At 40.5% G+C, this 18,895-nt stretch overlaps 1 protein-coding gene across 6 annotated transcripts in view; it reads right to left on the bottom strand.

Moving 5' to 3' along the window:
- Positions 1–1,039: 1,039 nt before the first annotated feature.
- Positions 1,040–18,895, bottom strand: part of LOC131186672 (uncharacterized) — a 30,323-nt gene continuing 12,467 nt past the window's right edge. For 2 of the 6 annotated variants that reach the window (XM_058160500.1, XM_058160502.1), the window contains 4 exons: positions 14,889–15,146; positions 13,719–13,754; positions 9,928–10,044; positions 1,040–2,409 (listed from right to left, as the gene is read on the bottom strand). In XM_058160500.1, the coding sequence (XP_058016483.1) occupies positions 2,309–2,409; positions 9,928–10,044; positions 13,719–13,754; positions 14,889–15,146 (512 nt within the window). In that variant the 3' untranslated portion in view covers positions 1,040–2,308. The remainder of the gene's footprint in view (positions 2,410–9,927; positions 10,045–13,718; positions 13,755–14,888; positions 15,147–18,895) is intronic. The other 4 variants (XM_058160501.1, XM_058160504.1, XM_058160505.1 and 1 more) reach the window with 4 other exon arrangements.

Below are 18,895 nucleotides of genomic sequence, written 5' to 3' on the forward strand. Positions count from 1 at the left end.
TTACTGAAGTCATATTTTCTACAATCAAGATTGGAGCGGTTCACTTTAAGTTTGAATCTATTGTGTGCTCGTGTATTGTTATGGTTGAAGCTGAAGTAGTCTTCAACAGGAAGGATGTCAGGGTAATTGAAGTCCCCCATTACTATTGCAGTGTGTTTCCTACATATATTTGTTAGTTGGTTATCAAAAAGGACATCAATTTTTTCTGCTTGTTTGGGTGGCATATAATTTACTCCTATGGCCTGCACAGACTAATATTTTCCGAATTACATCCTCATTTGATGGAGTCTTCTCATATTGTGCAAATACAATCCTTGCTGCTGTCAGTATTTGCAAAACTAAATACAATAACCCTCCGGCATTATACCCTACAAAAATATTTCTGGTTTCAGATCTATATGTTGCTTAATGTTGCAACACCCCCAATTTCTCGCAGCCACCAGTTTCCTTTGCTGGATGGGTTGCTCTAGGCCAGGGGTCTGCAAACTTGGCTCTTTTAAGACTTGTGGACTTCAACTCTGGGAGTTAAAGTCCACAAGTCTTAAAAGAGCCAAGTTTACAGAGCCCTGCTCTAGGTCTTTTATCCTCTGCCAGACGGGGCCGCTGGGAGGCAAACCTGGCTGAGGAACTCTGGGAGTTGAAGTCCACAAATCTTAAAGCCAGGTTTGCAGACCCTTGGTCTAGGCAATTACTGAATATATTGTGACCCACTGGTTCACTGCCTCGTTCACTGCCTCGTTCCCCATGGGCCACCCACAGTCATTACATCCACCAATCACTTCTATTCATTTTGTTTTGAGAACCAGCCGATCACGCTGTGGCATCTGCTTTGGGTGTCCTTGAGAAGGAGAGCTGGCACATGGGAACCAACGATGCTGGGAGGTTATTCCCCCCACCCTTGCCTTTCAATCCACCCCCTCTCCCATTCTTTATCAAGCTGTGAACAAAGCAGAATGTAGGTGAAAGCTTGAGTCTGTAAGGATTTGCCTCTCCTCTCTCCTCAAGGAAGCAGAACTCTTGAAACAAGCATCATTTCAAAAGGAACTTTTATTGGGAGATAGTGATAGCAAGAAAAACAAGGCTGGATCTGAAATTCCCGCACATGGCTTGCTGCCTTGTACTGCATATACCTCGTTGCTTCAGAAACCTACACCACGGAGCCGAAGGCCTGCCTACCAGCAAAGATGGGAACGAAAAAGAACGAAAACACATCAAGGAAGCCCTCAGAAAGTGTGGCTATCCCAAGTGGGCCTTCATCAAATCTCAAAAAAGACCTTACATGAGCTCCTCCATAACAGACAAGAGAACAATAAAGGAAGCAACATTGTCATTCCATAAATTGCAGGCATATCGGAAAAGCTCAGGAGGACCTTCAGCCAACTTCAAACCCAAGAATACACTAAGGCAGAAGTTTGTCTGCCCCAAAGATAAAACACCCAGACAAAAACTGAGCAACGTGGTATATGCAGTATAATGCAGTGAGCCATGTGCAGATCCGTACATTGGGGAAACAAAACAACCACTTCATAAACACATGGCACAACAGAGGAGAAAAAACACATCAGGACTAGATTCAGCAGTCCACCTACATTTAAAAGACAAAGGCCACTCTTTGGAAGACAGCAAAGTCCACAGTTTGGACAGAAAGGACTGCTGGTTTGAAAGAGGAGTCAAAAGTTGCCTTTTTTCTAAAGTCTCAGCATCTTTTTTGTAATGTGGCAGCCCCTCAAATATTGGAAGATTCTATCATGTCGCCCCTGGTCCTTCTCTTCACTAGACCAGCGAGGCCCAGTTCCTGCAACCATTCATCATATGTTTTAGCTTCCAGTCCCCCAATCATCCTGGTTGCTCTTCTCTGCACTCTTTCAAGACTCTCATCATTTTTTTTATAGTGTGGTGACCAAAACTGGATGCAGTACTCTAGGTGTGGTCTTACTAAGGCTTTATAGAGTGGTAGTAGTACCTCCCTTGGTCTTGATTGTATCCCTCTGTTAACGCAGTTTAGGATTGCGTTGGCTTTTTTGGTTGCCATCACACATTGCTGGCTCATATTTAGCTGATTGTTCATAAGACTCCAAGATCCCTCTCACAGGCACAGCTTTTAAGGGGAGGCAGGAGAGGCAATGGGGTGGCCATAGGGAAACAACATGCTTTGTGCCCCTCACACTAGGCAAAATGGGAATAGAACTTGTTGGATGGACTACAGAAGCTCCCTTGTTCCAAAGATTTGTCTTGAAAGCCAAGAGGAAGTCCATGGGCATCTGAAGTGAAGGGCGGGAGGGAGATTCATTTCTGGAGTCCATCAGTTTCAGCCAATGTGGGTCTGGGACAGCTGTGGGCCCTGACCTTGGGTGGTGGTGATGGGTTCCTCTGGCAGGTATCGGACTCGAAGCCTCTCTCCTCCAACTGCTGGGAAGAAAACCAAGGAGACTTTTGAGCTTTAGGAGACGGAAGGAAGAAAAGGTAGAGGCCCAAGGGGCTGCCAGGTGGAACAGGACAGATGGTGCAGAAGGAGGAGGAGGAGTTTGGCCACAGCAATTATTTATTTATTTGGAATAGAATAGAATAGAATAGAATAGAATAGAATAGAATAGAATAGAATAGAATAGAATTTTTTATTGGCCAAGTGTGATTGGACACACAAGGAATTTGTCTTGGTGCATATGCTCTCAGTGTACATAAAAGAAAAGATACCTTCATCAAGGTACAACATTTACAACACAAATGATGGTCAATATATCAATATAAATCATAAGGATTGCCAGCAACAAAGTTACAGTCATACAGTCATAAGTGGAAAGAGATTGGTGATGGGAACTATGAGAAGATTAATAGTAGTGCAGATTCAGTAAATAGTTTGACAGCGTTGAGGGAATTATTTGTTTAGCAGAGTGATGGCCTTCGGGTAAAAACTGTTCTTGTGTCTAGTTGTTCTGGTGTGCAGTGCTCTATAGCATCCTTTTGAGGGTAGGAGTTGAAATAGTTTATGTCCTGGATGTGAGGGATCCATGTCTTCCTACTACTGTGAAGGAGGTGGGCTCGAAGTGGAACTCTATGTTGAACCTAAGGATTGACTGAGATGGCTGAGATGACAGAGGCTTTGTGTTGTGGAGGTACTTGGGATCATTCTGAACCTGTAGATCCTGAGAAAAAGAGAAGATGCCCTGGGCTCTTTACTGAGCCATCTGTGAATTCAACCCCAGAACTACTGGTTGGCCAGAGTGATCAGCGAGGGGCTAGGGGGCTGGAGGCAGGTGATGATAAATACTCTCCAACCTTCCCTTTCAGAGATGCTGAGATGGTGGCTGGGGCACAGTCAGACAGAGACCAGGACAAAACAGAATATTAGGCCCTCTAAGCCAAGATTCAGAATGGGGTGTGGGACAGAAACCACATCAGTCATGCACCGATGACCTTTGGTGAGACCAGATGGATGGAGGGCAACTATCCTGTTTCTACTGGATCACTTGGCATCTTCAATTCTAAGGCTATTCTGCTGGACTGACCAGGAGGCATCATGGGATCATTTTTGTCCATATTAGAAATCAACAGTGAGTGAGCACAAGGGGCAGGATTGTGGCATGGGTACTAAACCTGAAACCCTCAACCCTGGGTCCTAGGTTGCCATAAGGTCTGTTTAATTCCAAATACCTACTTGGTGTCAGCCTCCGCTTGCTCCAGTTTATTGCTTTCTTGCTAAGAGTTAATTGCTTTATTGCTGTTCTATTATAGTGGGTAATATATCCCTGATTTAGGTCTAGCGTGCTACAGCTGTCATAGTGATGGGGTGGGGGGAGAAACTGCCTGCTGAAGGAGAAACGAAACTCGTCTCAGAAATGAAACTCGGACTTCCGGGTGGCTCCACCTCTTCGCTGAGCCCTAATTAAAGGGGCTCCGCACTGAACATCGTAAAAGCCAGGAAAAGCCGGCTTTAATCTTTTTCCCTGGATGAAAGGGGGAAGATAAGAGCGCAGGAAATGTTGGTAGACCTCCCCAGAGGCTTTGTTTTAATTAAGCAGAGCCTCGAAGGGTCGACGGGTCCCATAAATATTCCTGCCATCTCCGACTTCAGTGCGTGTCTGCAAAAGCAGGAAAAGAAGAAGGTGTCCATCTCTGCTAATTGTCTTATCTTTATGGATCTCTTTAAGCAGACGGAATGAGTGCAAGCGGACGATTATTGGATTGCAAGTATTTTTGATTTCCGGACTTCTACCTTTTAAAAAAGAGAAATTTTTTTTTCTCCTTTGTTTTAATTGACTCTTAAAGATGGCGCCTGAACGGGAGTGAAAATGACGAATAAGAAGATAAGAAAAGTTATGTGTGGATTTTAATGAAGTGAACTGAGCTCTCCTATACTTAAAGGGGAAAAGAGAAGTTTCTAGACTTATATTTTGTGAATTTTAAAACTGAAATGGCTACTAAACCACCTAAGACTGGGGGCAGAAGGGGTTCTGAACTAGCTTTAGAAGATCTGATTAAAGAGCAAGGGAAAGTGTCTGAAGAAAGGTTTAAGGAGATTATGGATAATAATGAGAAAATAAGAGAAGAAATAAAAGAGAATAATAAAAAAATAAGAGAAGATATCCTGATGGCTTTTCAAGGTTTGGCAAAAAGATTGGAGGTGGTGGAGGAGGAGGTGCAAGAAATTGTTCAGTCAAATCAACAAATAGAAAATAGAATGGGGGGAATGCAAATCAAATTGGATAAAAATGAAGATCAAGTGGTGGTGATGCAGTATAGAATGATGGAAGGAGCTCTGAGAATTAGGGGTTTGAATGAGGAAAAAGGGGAAGATTTAAAAAAAATTTTATCAGAAGCTCTGGCTGAATTTATTGAACTTGATCCACAAGAGGTTGTTTATCAAATTGACAAAATTTATAGAGTTAATTCTTGGATTGCTAGGCAAAAGAAACTTCCTAGAGACATCGTGGTTTATTTTTTGAAAAGAACAGTGAGGAATCAAATTTTGCAAGTTGCTTTTCAGAAAAACTTGAAAATAGGGGAACAGGAGTTGAAGGTTTTGAAAGAGATCCCTCCCAAGATGTTAAGGGATAGAAAAGACTTTACATTTTTTACACAAGAACTTAAGAAATACCAGATTCAATTTAGATGGGAGGTTCCAGTTGGCTTGACAGTGTATTATCAGGGAAGAAGATATCGTATTGACACAGTGCTTAAGGCCAAAGATTTTCTTTCTACAGTGCTGAAATTTGAAATAGAAATAATAGAAAAAAGAATTCAAGAGACTCAAATGGGTGTGGAAGCTGAGGTGATTCCAGTGATGTTACCATCAGAGGAACAACCACAAGAACAAAGACTGACGAGGGAGCCCTTGCCGTAAAGAAAAGGAGCAACAAACTCAAAGTAAAGTTCAGGACTCTGCTACAGAAGCGGTGGGAGGAGCACGGCCGAAGATACGGGAGGACGATCTTCAGTTGATTGCCCAAAGGCTTCAGCAGCCCAGTAATGGCAAATAAAATCTTGACTTGGAATGTCAATGGTTTGAACTCAGCTCAGAAGAGAAGAAAAATATTTCATTATTTGAAACAATTTAAAAATGATGTTATTTGCTTACAAGAAACGCATATTAAACTATCAGATCAAAAGTACCTAATAAACTCAAAGTTAGGTAAACATTTTGTTGCTTCAGCTTTGGAGAAAAACATGGCATAGTGGTTTATTTGAGAAAAGATATACCAGCCAAGTTAATAGAGGCAGATATTTATGGAAGATATATTGCTATTGAACTTACAATAGAAACAAAAGGACTCTCTTGCTTGGTATATATGCACCCAACCAGCAACAAGAAAAATTTATAGAATGTTATATGATAAGTTGACTCTATGGGATTATAAATCGTGTATTATATTGGGAGATTGGAATGGAGTAATAGATACACGAAGGACAAGAGAACTTCTTCCAAGAAGATACCTGCACATGCAAAGCTGCCTAAATCCTTTTTGATATGATAGAAGATTTTGAGTTAAGAGATGTATGGAGACTGAATTTGGAGGAAAGAGACTATACTTTTTCTCTGATAGGCATCAATCCTTCTCACGTATTGATTTTATTTTAATTTCTAATGATTTGCTTTTTAGGGTGAAGAAAACTAAGATATTTCCAAGATGTTTGTCTGATCATAGTCCTGTTTGGATGGAATTGCAATATGGAAAAGAGGGTAGAAGAACTTGGAGATTAAATGAAAATTTGTTTAGATATCAGGATAATGTAAATCAATGTAAAAGGAGATGAAAGAATTTTTTGATTATAATTTGAATAATGAAACATCGATAGAAATGGTTTGGGACTGCAGTAAAGCTTTTATGAGAGGTGTATTAATATATCTTAATAATAGACAGAGAAATAAGCAACAAAGACAGCGTAGGTATTTAGAAGAGGAAATTTATAAGAAACAACAATTATTAATACATAACCCACATGATCAAAAACTTAAAGATGCAATAAAGTTACTACAGAATCAATTTAATATGATAATGGCTGATCAGGTGGCAACAAATATACAATATGCCAAACATAATACTTTTGTAACGCAAATAGACCTGGTAGGTGGTTAGCATACACTTTAAGGAAAAGACAAAACAACGTACTATAGAAAAAATAGAATACAAAGGTAAAGAGAGATATCAACAGGATAAAATTAAAAAAGCTTTTTTAGAATATTATACAAATTTATATCTTAAAGATAATATATTGAATAGGGATATTGATAAATATTTGAAGGAATATAAGGTTAAAAATTTAACTTTAGAACAAACGGATGAATTGAATCGGTCTATAACCTCGGAAGAAATTATTTTGGTAATTAAACAATTAAAAATGGGGAAAACTCCTGGTACGGATGGGCTTACAGTTAGTTATTATAGGAATTTACAGGATGAGATGTTAGGTCCACTTAAGGAATTATTTAATCAGATACAACTAGGAGGGGGAATTCCCCCCTCATGGAGAACCTCTTTTATTTTATTGATACCAAAAGATGAACAGGATTGTTCTAAACCTGGGAATTATAGGCCAATCTCACTTTTAAATAATGATTATAAGATTTTTGTTAAAATAATAGCTAATAGATTAATGTCGATTCTGCAGCGAAGAATTCATAATGATCAATCTGGATTTATAAAAGGGAGACAGATGAGGAATAATGTTAGGCAGATTGTTAATTTACTGGAGTACTTAGAAAAGAAAAATTTTATTCCAGCAGCATTTATTTTTCTCGATGCAGAGAAAGCTTTTGATCGATTGCATTGGGATTTTTTATTTAAATTAATAGAAAAGATGCAATTTGGAGATGGTTTTTAAAGAATAATTAGGGCAATTTATGGAGAGCAAACAGCACAGATTATAATCAATGGTAGCTTAACAGAACCTTTTAAGATTGCGAAAGGAACAAGACAGGGATGTCCTTTATCACCATTATTGTTTATTTTAACTCTAGAACCATTATTGGATAAAATACGAGAAGTAAAGGAGATAGAGGAATTAGAGTTAGACAGTATGAATATAAGTTAAGAGCTTTTGCAGATGATTTGGTGATTACTTTAACAAACCCTATAAATTCTAGTAAATCTTTGTTGGAAATAATTGATCAATATGGGAATGTCTCAGGGTTTAAGGTAAATCAGAAAAGACAAAAGTGATAATAAAAATATGGCCAGACAACAGAAAGAAAAACTAGAGGAAGTAACAGGATTTTGAAATTGTAAAGAAGGTTAAGTACTTAGGGTTTATATTACGTCATCAAATGTGAAATTGTATAAGAATAACTATGAGGTTTTATGGCAAAAGTTCAGAAGGAGTTGATTGTTTGGAAAAATTGCAATTATCTTTGCTGGGAGAATTGCTGCTATTAAAATGAATGTTTTACCTAGATTTTTATTCCTCTTTCAGATGATACCAATAATTAAGAAAGATAAGAATCTTGAGGAATGGCAGAAGGAATTAACAAATTTATATGGGAAGGTAAAAAGCTAGGGTTAAAATGAAAATAATTCAAGATTCTCGGAAAGGGAGGTTTAAAATGCCTAATTTTAAATTATATTATGAAGCAGCTGCTCTCTCTGCAATAAGTGATTGGTTTAATTTAACAGAGGACAGAATTTTGAATATAGAAGGTTATGATTTGTTATATGGATGGCATGCATATTTAATTTATGACAAAAAGTGGATAAGGCCTTTAAAAATCATGTGCTAAGAAATGCCCTTCTGCGTGTTTGGAAAAATACTCTTATAAACTAAATTATAAGGTTCCTATATGGGCATGTCCTAGACATACAGTAGAAAATATAAACATAGAACAGAAGCAGGAAATGATTACATATAAAGATCTTTGTATACTGAAAGAGGTAATTTGCAGTTAAAATCTCTGCAAGTGTTAAGAGAGGAAGGGAAAAATTATACTTGGTTTCAATATGAGCAATTACGTGCTAGATGGAAGGGAGATCAGAAAATTGGTATAGAGCAGAACGAGGGAAATTTGGTAAAGCAAATTAGAAATCAGTCTCAGGAGCATATAAAGAGATTGTATAATGTGTTACTTGAAATAGATTCTGAAAGGGACTTGGTAAAGGACTGTATGATAAAGTGGGCACAAAATTTTCAGGAGCCAATATTATTGGAAACGTGGGAAAAAATTTGGGTTAGAAATGTTAAATTCACGCAGGCACAGAATCTGAGGCAAAATTTTTATAAAATGTTTTATAGATGGCATCTAGATCCTAAAAAATTATCGTGTATGTATCCAGAAATGCAAGCAAAATGTTGGAGATGTAACTGTGATGACGCTACATATTTTCACATTTGGTGGACTTGTAAGGACATAAAGGCCTTTTGGATAAAAATTTGGTGGATTTTACAAAATGTTCTGAAAAAGAAGATAAAGTTCCTGCCGCAATTTTTCTTGTTGGGAATTATTACGGATTGTACAGTAATTGAGACTAAATTGATTTTAAATCTAATAACTGCAGCAAGATTACTAATAGGACAATATTGGAAGAAAAAAGAAGTACCAACAATACAAGAATGGATATTGAAAGTTGCCAATTTGGCTGAGATGGCGAAGATATCAGCCTTTTTGAAAGACAATACGCAAGAAAGATACTTAAAGGAATGGAAAAAATGGATTGACTATATTCAACGTAGATATCAGACTAAGAGTTATCAGACTGTTTTTGAATGATTATGATGTATTATGTTTGATTGCTTTGGGGGGAAGTTAGGAATTGATGATTGTAGGGGTATAATTAAGTTGGGACGAAATTTTTTTAGCATATGTTTGTTTTACTTTTAACTATACCTTGTGCTTGTTCCGGGAAGTCGGGGAGGGGTTGCGAAGGAGGGGAGGAGGGGGAAAAAAATTTTGTAAAACTTTTTGAATAAAAAAAAAAGAAAAAAAAGAAATGAAACTCGTCTCAGAAATGAAACTTAAAGTGAATGGTTTCCAGTCCGGGCATACCAGAGGGATGGAACCATCTGAAGATGCACCCCACGTGCCACCTAAGAGGAACGTGGATTGGACAAGACTGACTGGACTACCGGGGGGGGGGAGGGCTTGATGCTTAATTCTTCTATGTGTAATCCACGCCTGTTACCTCAGAGCTTGCTTTCACTTTGTTGCATTCAGTTCATACTCAGTAAAAGTATCTTTCTCTACAAACAATGGAGTTGGGGTTTTTCTTTTTTGAATATTGAAAGGAGGCATTCCTGAGTTTAAGCAAGCTCTTAACCTGACACCTGGTCTGTTTCTAGGTCTGGCAATGCACTGCAAGGCAAGGCAAGTGTCTCTTCGCTATTCTTTTTGTAGTGCAAAGACAATTCCACCCAGTTCCTCTGGATAACCCATTATCCATCAATAGCTGGAAAAGAGAACGGAAGAGTCGATCTTCTTAGAAATCATCCTTAGGAGGGTACCTTTCTTGGTTTTCATCACCAGAATGAGTCCCAAACAGCCAAGAAGGAGAAGACTTCCTACTTTGCTAAGACACAGCAGGGCCCAGAGAGGCAGCCTGTAGAAGTTCTTGGTCTGACCTGTGAAAAAGAGCCACAGAGCCTGTTAATCATTTTCAGCAAACACCAGAGAAAGGAGAGTTCATGGCCCCCTAGCAGCAGAAGAGCCACCAGACCTACGTAGAAACCAAGTCCTTCTCCTGGGGCTCAAAAGGAAGATCTGTCCCACTAGAGAGACCTAAGGCTCCCACCAAGCCTCAGGCAGACCAGGCCATCTGAAAAATACATCTGGAGGACACTCAAGTGTCATTCAAAATACCCCTGTCAGCTGTCCAGCTGGAGGGGATAGGGAGGGGGGAATAGAGATAGCTGGGGTTTTGTAGTTAAAATAAAATAGTTTCCCGTGGGAACCAAGGACATTCCAACAAGTAGCTGGAGAGAGGAGGAAAGAAGTTATCTAGCAACCGGACAGCACTTCTATTGGACAATGTGACTGATTACTCCAAAGTTTCTTGGGGTTTGTGAAAGCAAACCCACAAAAATGATTTTAAAAGTAAAAAAAAACGTAAAAAAAAACATTGCGTGCCACAGCTGATCACCCCCACGTGCGCGCTGTTCTACTTACCCCATGCCTCCTTTTGGCATGCACTGTGCACACACATCACATATATAAAATATAAAAAGAATAAAAAAAGAGAGACCAGGAAAAAACCCCAAGATTACTCCAACAGGTGGCTGGTCTGTCCCGGCCATGGGAAGAGATTGCCATGGACTCTATCGTGGAGCTCCCTGACAGCAGGGGAAACACAGTCACTTGAACCATCATTGACCTGTTCTCAAAGCAAACACACTTCATAGCTTGTTCAGGTCTCCCATCAGTCCAAAAACTAGCCAAACTATTCATAAAGCACATTAGATAGATAGATAGATAGATAGATAGATAGATAGATAGATAGATAGATAGATAGATAGATAGATAGATAGGAAGGAAGAAAGAAAGAAAGAAAGAAAGAAAGAAAGAAAGAAAGAAAGAAAGAAAGAAAGAAAGAAAGAAAGAAAGAAAGAAAGAATTCTTTATTGGCCAAGTGTGATTGGACACATAAGGAATTTGTCTTTGGTGCATATGCTCTCAGTTTACATAAAAGAAAAGATACGTTCATCAAGAATCATAAGGTACAACACTTAATGATAGTCATATGGGAACAAATAAGCAATCAGGAAACAATATCAATAATAGCACATATATATGGCATTCCTTGGGGGATCATCTCTGACAGAGGGGTCCAATTTACGGCTAGGTTTTGGAGAGAGTTTATAAAGTCCATGGAGTCCTCACAGGGGCTTAGTTCTGTGTTTCATCTGAATACTAACAGGGCTACGGAACATATGAATGCAATGACACTTTCCCTGACAAAGCTAAAAAACCTCTTGGAGGGGGAGAGGGGGTTAGAAGGGAAGTGTGGCCCACCGACACTCTTCTTTATTAATTCTTTGTTTTCTTTCCTAGGATATAGTTTCTTTTCCAAGGGGGGACGCCTATCAGGCCTGGAAACCATACTAGGCCTTAGGTTTCCAGACGCTGCCACATTTTTCCCCTGAGGGGAAGGAGGGGGGTTGAGGGGTATGGTAACATTCTTTAAGCGGTCAAGGTCGGATTGTGTTCACATCTGCAGAAGGAGTGGCAAGAAGAGGTTTCGAATAAACTGGGAGAACGTGGGACCATGTGACCAGCAAAGGGGTTAGAGGGGTGGGACTCTTGGGGTTTGTATAACTGGGAAAAGAATCCGGAAGTTCAGTTTTGGAATTTCACTCATCGTGTGCCAGTTTCCTTATGCTAGTAAAGAACTCTGAAAGACAATGGCTTCTGAGGTTTTTTTATGCAGAGGAAGTTTTTCTGGAACCTTGACAGGAGCAATATTTAAGATGCTGCGTAAACTATCAACAGAATTTTTGGCTTTTGCTGAAGTGACATACAATAACGCAGTGCACAGTAGCATTTCCAGGTCACCAGTGGCATGGAACTGGTCCCCATGCCCGAGCTCCCTATGTCTTTAAGTGAATGGATGGAGTCCCTGAAAAAAGCATGGGAGAATACAAAGCGGGCCCTTCAAGAAGCAGCAAAAACCCATAAAATGCAAGCTGATAAACACTCAACTTCCCAAAAACCTTTCCAAGTAAGAAGCAAAGTTTACTTTTCAACCAAGTACTTGAAGCTGAGACTCGGCTGCAAGAAATTAGGACCAAAGTTCATTGAAGGGTTAACTTTTTGTTCATCATCATGTACATATTTTGGAATGAGGGCAACGCTCTTATCTCGGATGGCCAACCTCATTTAAGCAGCGTTCCCAGCATATGCGAGGATACAGGATGAAACAAATTGTAACCTTGAAACATTGCTGCTCTTTCACCTCTTTTGCACACATGCGCATACACGCATAGTCACACGAAAGCCAATGATGTAATTACTAACCAATTATTGTGCCTTGGAGATTCATTAGCCAATAATAAAGTAACACATATGTTAGCTAAGCTGAGCTGGGTATGAAAAGCTATATAAACTTTGTGTAATGTTCAATAAGATGCTGTTGATTCTGGACATTGTTTACTGTTGATTCTATGGATTCTTTATGCTGTTGATTCTTCAATAAACTTTGTTACTGATTCTGGAAAAAGTCTGATTCATCATCTTCAGCCTTCGGGTCGTTTCAACAGTTCATAGGTCCCTTCCCAATAGTGAAAGTAATTAACTCTGTTACAGTGCAGCTGAAACTCCCCTGCACTACTAGGGAAAGTGCCTCTGGCCTTCCACAGCAGCCTGTTAAAGTCGGTGATAGGTTCCCAGCTAAGGCCAGTGGACTGGGCAGCCCCAAAAACAATTGTCGTGCAAGGGGGAAACACATTATGAGATAAAAAGTGTTTTAGATTCCAGGTTGTACAAGGGAAGGCTGCAATACTTAATACAGTGGAAGGGATACCCACTTCCTGAAGCTATGTGGGTAAAATTCTGGGATGTAAAGGCAGACAGACTCATCAGGCAGTTCCACGAGAAATACTCTCAAAAGCCGAAGGGACCCCCGGAGGGAGAAAGAGAGGGTTCATTGAACGCTAATTGACCTCTATCTGATTTTCTTTTCTTTTGCAGCAACTCCCCACCAATTAAGGGGGAAGGTCTGACTGTCAACCCTGAAGTGAACCTGGTTGAGGCCATCTTGGAGGCTTCAGGGTTGCCACAAGGCAGACGTGGGGACAGGGAGGCGGGAAAATAGACAATGGGGTTTATTAGCCAAAACAAAAAGTTTTCCTGTGGGAACCAAGGTCATCCTAAGAGGTGTCTGAGAGAGAGGAGGAGCAGAGTAACCAAGCAACCAGCCAGCATTGTACAATGTGACTCATACCTTGAGGGAAAGGGGAGGTTTTAACTAGGTGAAAACCACGGGAACTTTCAGAGTCGGTTTTCACCAGTTGTGCCAATATGATGTATCCCATAAAACTGTTCTTTGAGGAATCTACTTGGCCTTGGAGTTCTGCTTTCAATGGGTGCATTACTTGGAATGCTGACAGTAACTTTGAATAGTGAATAAATGAACTGTTGTCAGTCGAGGATTACATGGATAGGAGACTTATCCTGTTCCTCCTCCCTCTTCCTTCAAGGAGGGGTCTATTAGGTGGTCACAAGGGGGGGGCGACCCTTTGGAAAACTGCCAAGAGGGAGGGGCAAGGAAGGATGGAAGCTATAAGGAGGGGGTGGAGCTCACCGTTCACTTGGGGGGCTTCCGTCCCAGGTCTCTCCTCTGGGGTTCAGCGTGATGGACAGAATGCAAGAGCAAGAGAGCAGATAGAAAGGAAACAGAGATCAGGCAGTGAGAAATTATCCATCTCTGGTTTGGTGAAGCCATCCAATTAACAGCCACAAGACCCCATTAACCCTCCTTGAAGCATATTGTCAAGCCTAGTTAATTTTATAATCATTTTCTCAGGTCAAAGCCCCTTTCTCTACTCTTTTACTACAAGCACCAAAAAATCTCAAATGAAAACAGGAGGAATGAGAGCAAAAGTGAGGCAGGAAATGGGTGCAAAGAAATCATTATCATATGTCTGAGTTAAGGCTTGCAAAATGAATTGAATAACTGCATTCATCAACCATTCATTATCTGTCCTTTTTCAGTTGAAAGCTGCCAGTCTGGGGAGATTCCTAGATTATAGGCAGAGAACAATAAAGTAGCTAGTTTGAACTCTACATGGGTGGGTCTGGTTGTTCATGCCTGACAATTCATGGATCCTACAGTTCAGGGCAATTTGGCTACATTCTCCCAAATTAATTGGTCAGCTTTGCTGGAAGCCTCTTCTGCATTGCATTGTCTGTAAAGCAATGTGGAGTGGTACCTAAGTCTAAGTGCTATTGCTATTGCTATTGTCTGCAGAGCCAGTTTCTTTTGTTAGAAATGGTCTATAATAGGATTCAAAACAAACTTTGCAAGTGAGGCTTACTCAAAGACAAGGGATAGATGCAGCCAATGTGTCTCAGTTGTTAATCTCAGGAAATGCTCAGATGCTAAGTGGCTTCAGAGCTGGAAAAAATCCTCAGCCAGCTATTTTCTAGTCCTTAATGCCACATATGTAATCCGATGGAAATGGAAAACTAAAAGGCTAAATAGGATTTCTAATGCCAGTTGAAGATTCCTTCCCCTCAACTTGATCAAAAGAGGAAATATTAAAGGAAGATAATTGGTGATGGTAGGAAGTAATGCTTCATGACTGTAATCCATATGTTTGCACAGAATTCTTTGTGGATTGTTGGTTGTAGCCCAACTCAATGAAATTGAGTTTGATATCCCTGCTCAAGTAGGAGACCTTATACCACTCCAGAGAATCTCAGATTCATCTTTGGTCCCACTGCCTCTTTTAAGAAAAAAACAACAACTTACCTGCACAAACTTGCTTTAAGGAGACCGTCCTGGATGCCTGGCTAGCAGGGTTTTCTGCTGTGCATGTTGCATTGAGGTCAAGGGAGACAAACTGGATCACAGAACTCCCAGGGGTAGGACCTGTGCTCTGGGCAGATGAAGTCCATCTGATGTTTGCTCTGTCTTCCCAGGTCCCTGTAGAGCAATTCAGCTGCCAGGTTCTGTTTCCAGTCCCCTCAGGAGTGCAGGTCACTTTCAGATCAGAGTCCACCAAACGTACTTGGCAGGAGAGATGGAGAGACACCATTTGTGAAAGACCACAAAATCACGGGAAGGCCAAGGAGGAAGGAGAAGCAGCAATAGCATGGATCAATCAATGGTTTTGCTTGAATTAGAGCAAGGAAAATATGTGTCACTCATTTCTCTGACAATGAATTTCTCTCCTCTCACATGTGACACATTGTGAAGGGAGAGACCACCATGTTGGGGAAGTTTATTTAGAGTTTATAGTATACAACTGTGATGTTTTCTTGCACACATGCTAACCTACATTATACACATTGGAAAAAAGAATCAGAACACTAAATACAAGCTTGATGGACATAACGGGTCACCCCATTAAAGACCTTGGAATTTTCATATCCAATGATCTAAGTGCCAAAGCCCACTGCAACTACATCACAAAAAAGGCTTTAAGAGTTATAAACTTAATCTTGTGTAGCTTCTTCTCCAGAAAAATTACACTACTAACCAGAGCATATAAAACATTTGCTAGACCAATTCTTGAATACAGCTCACTTGTCTGGAACCCACACCTCATTTTGGACATTAATACAATTGAGCGTGTCCAGAAATATTTTACAAGAAGAGTTCTCCACTCCTCTGTTTACAGCAAAGTACCTTATGCCACCAGACTTGAAATCTTGCGTTTAGAAAATTTAGAACTTCGACATGACCTGCCTTCGACATGACCTGAGTTTAACTCATAGAATCATCTGTTACAATGTCCTTCCTGTTCTCCAACTTAGCAGTTTTGAATGGGGTCCAAGTTCCTCCAGAGTTTCATATCTATTCCAGTAATGATTCAAGCTGGAGTCAAGGAAACGAATCATGTTTTGCACCCCAAATTTGTGTCCTGTTTTTTTTTTTGTTTTTTTTTTGCAAAAATTTTTTATTTTTCCATAATAATTCCCACAATTTGACCAGTGTACAATACAATCACTTATCCAACAATCAGTCCTATACTCAAATTATACTCAGTCAGGGCTGCTCGACTGCCACTCCCCCCTTTAATCCTTTCTTCCCTTCTCATCCTTCTTAAACTTCCCCCACCACCTTCTCCTCGCTTTCCTACTTCCCCTCCTCTTTCCCACTTCTCACTACCATCCTTTCTAACCTCTATCTCTCCTTCTTCTCCTCCTCCTATCCTTTCTTCTCCTCCTTCTTTCCTCCCTACCCACCTACCTACCTACTTTCTTCCTTCTTTACTCCTCTTTCCTTACCCTTTCCTTCGGGAGTGTTTGCGAGCAGTCCCGACATTACACCATTCCAACTTGTTTAATTCTACCATTATTCCTGTACAATGGCAACCAATCAATTTATAGTCTTCCCTGCCCTCTCCTTCCCCGAGACTTCCCAGAACAGAATACAGGGTATTGTAACTAACAAACATAATCTAAAATATAACATAAAACATATTCCATTTCACACCATCACACTATCAATTCCCTTCTTTCTTAAACTAATACATAATAATTCCTAACTTCACTCAAAAACTAATTGATATTTTTTAATCTGATACTTATTTTGAATATAATCAATCCACTTCCTCCATTCCAATATATATTTTTCTTGTGTACAGTCTTTCAAGTAGGCAGAAATTTTTGCCATTTCTGCTAAATTTGATACTTTACTAATCCATTCTCCAATTGTAGGTAAGTCTTCTTTCTTCCAATATTGTGCAATCAATAATCTTGCAGCAGTTATTAAATTCAGAATCAGTTTTGTGTCCTGGTTTGAAACTAAAGCTAGAAACATAAGTAAAACAGATAAAACTTACCAGCTGTTAAGAGAACAATTGATAACCACAAGCCGAGTATGCTCTTTTGGGACATGTCGGTGGTTGGTGTTTTAACAAGAAGTGAAGAGAAGTCTAGAGACACTTCTGCTAAATATACAAGGACAGCCTCTTTGGTTGGAGAGACATCACAGCTGCAAAATTGTGTAGCCCTCTTCTTACTGTGCTTGCAATTTGTTATGTGCAATTCATTTATTTGTTCAGTTAATATAGAATAATGTTATTCTTATATTCTGGGCAGTTTACAGAATTAGACCATAAACAATAGCTTCTTGAAGATGCCACAAGTTCTGGTTGTCAAAGTTCTCACTGATGAACCCAACCAAGCCAGGAAGTCGAGATGATCAGATCTCTTTAAGCATAACTTTATTGAGTATTGCATTGCGGTAGAAGATTTGATAAAGTGTACTAAGATCCTGCTAACCTAGCAGTTCAAAAGCATGCAAATGTGAGTAGATAAATAGGTAATCCTCTTGCTTTGTTGCAAGAGCCGAGGTGGCGCAGTGGTTAGAATGCAGCATTACAGGTTCCTTTCGCTGACTGCCGGCTGCCAGCAGTTTGGCAGTTCGAATCTGACCAGGCTCAAGGTTGACTCAGCCTTCCGTCCTTCCTTGGTGGGTAAAATGAGGAGCCATATTTTTGGGGGCAAGAGGCTGACTCTATAAACCGCTTAGAGAGGGCTGTAAAGTACTGTGAAGCGGTATATAAGTCTAAGGGCTATTGCTATGAGTGACTGGGGTGCAGGATGTGAAAACAACCTGCCCCAGGAGAGAAGTTGGGGTGGGGAAAGTCTGTAGTGGGAGCCTCCCCAAGTTCCATCTTCCCCTGGATGTGGAGCTGGTATTTCTGTTCTGTTGTGGCTTGTACGGTTTTGTATGGTTTGCTTTGGCTTTTCTGGGTTTGTTTGGTAGGAGAGGTAAATGGTGATTTTTTCCCTCTCATGTTGCCCTTGTGGGGCTTCTGTGGTCCGAGAGTGGCCACAAAATGGAGCAGGAGGGGTGAGGGAAGGACACGTCACTGGCAAATTTCTCCTAATTTAAATGTTTGTACAGCCCACCAGAAACTGGGTGATACATTTATAGAAAAGAGTTCCCCATGTTTGAGAAGTTATAGAAGAAGTAAAGTAAATTTACTTCTTGAGAAGAAGTAAGTTTCTGGAAAGCTATCAAACCAGAAGTGATTGCAGAGTCAGTCAGGCGGAGTCTGAAGTTTCCCACGCAAAGCGTTAAGCTAATTTCCCCTGTTCAACCTCCACCCAGTGCCCCATATCCACCAGTATCCAATACGATGTCGCAAAGGTGTTCGCTTAGGTAACAGGCTGGAACTAGCTGGGAGGGAATCCGTCCTGACGGCCCAGCCCTCCTCCCCAATTCCCATGCAGTGACAGCAAAAGTGAAAGCATTCAAAGCAATCTGCCCCCAGAAGCATCCCTCCTCCCTCCCTTTCAGGGACCCCTGGCGGGGGGGGCAAGTGGGGGTTGATTGAACAATTATTGACCTCTATCTGATTTTCTTTTCTTTTGCAGGAGCTCCCCACCAATTAAGGAGAAAGATCTGACTGTCAACCCTGAAGTGAACCTGGTTGAGGCCATCTTGGAGGCTTCAGGGTTGCCACAAGGCAGAAGTGGGGACAGGGAGGGGGGAAAATGGACAATGGGGTTTAATAGCCAAAACAAAAAGTTTTCCTGTGGGAACCAAGGTCATCCTAGGAGGTGTCTGAGAGAGAGGAGGAGCGGAGTAACCAAGCAACCAGCCAGCATTGTACAATGTGACTGATGACTTGAGGGAAAGGGGAGGACTTTCATTTTTTTAACTAGGTGAAAACCACGGGAACTTTCAGAGTCGGTTTTCACCAGTTGTGCCAATATGATGTATCCCATAAAATTGTTCTTTGAGGAATCTACCTGGCCTTGGAGTTCTGCTTTCAATGGGTGCATTACATTACCCTTTGG

Source organism: Ahaetulla prasina, chromosome 17 (genome assembly GCF_028640845.1).
Source record: "Ahaetulla prasina isolate Xishuangbanna chromosome 17, ASM2864084v1, whole genome shotgun sequence".
Taxonomy (NCBI): domain Eukaryota; kingdom Metazoa; phylum Chordata; class Lepidosauria; order Squamata; family Colubridae; genus Ahaetulla; species Ahaetulla prasina.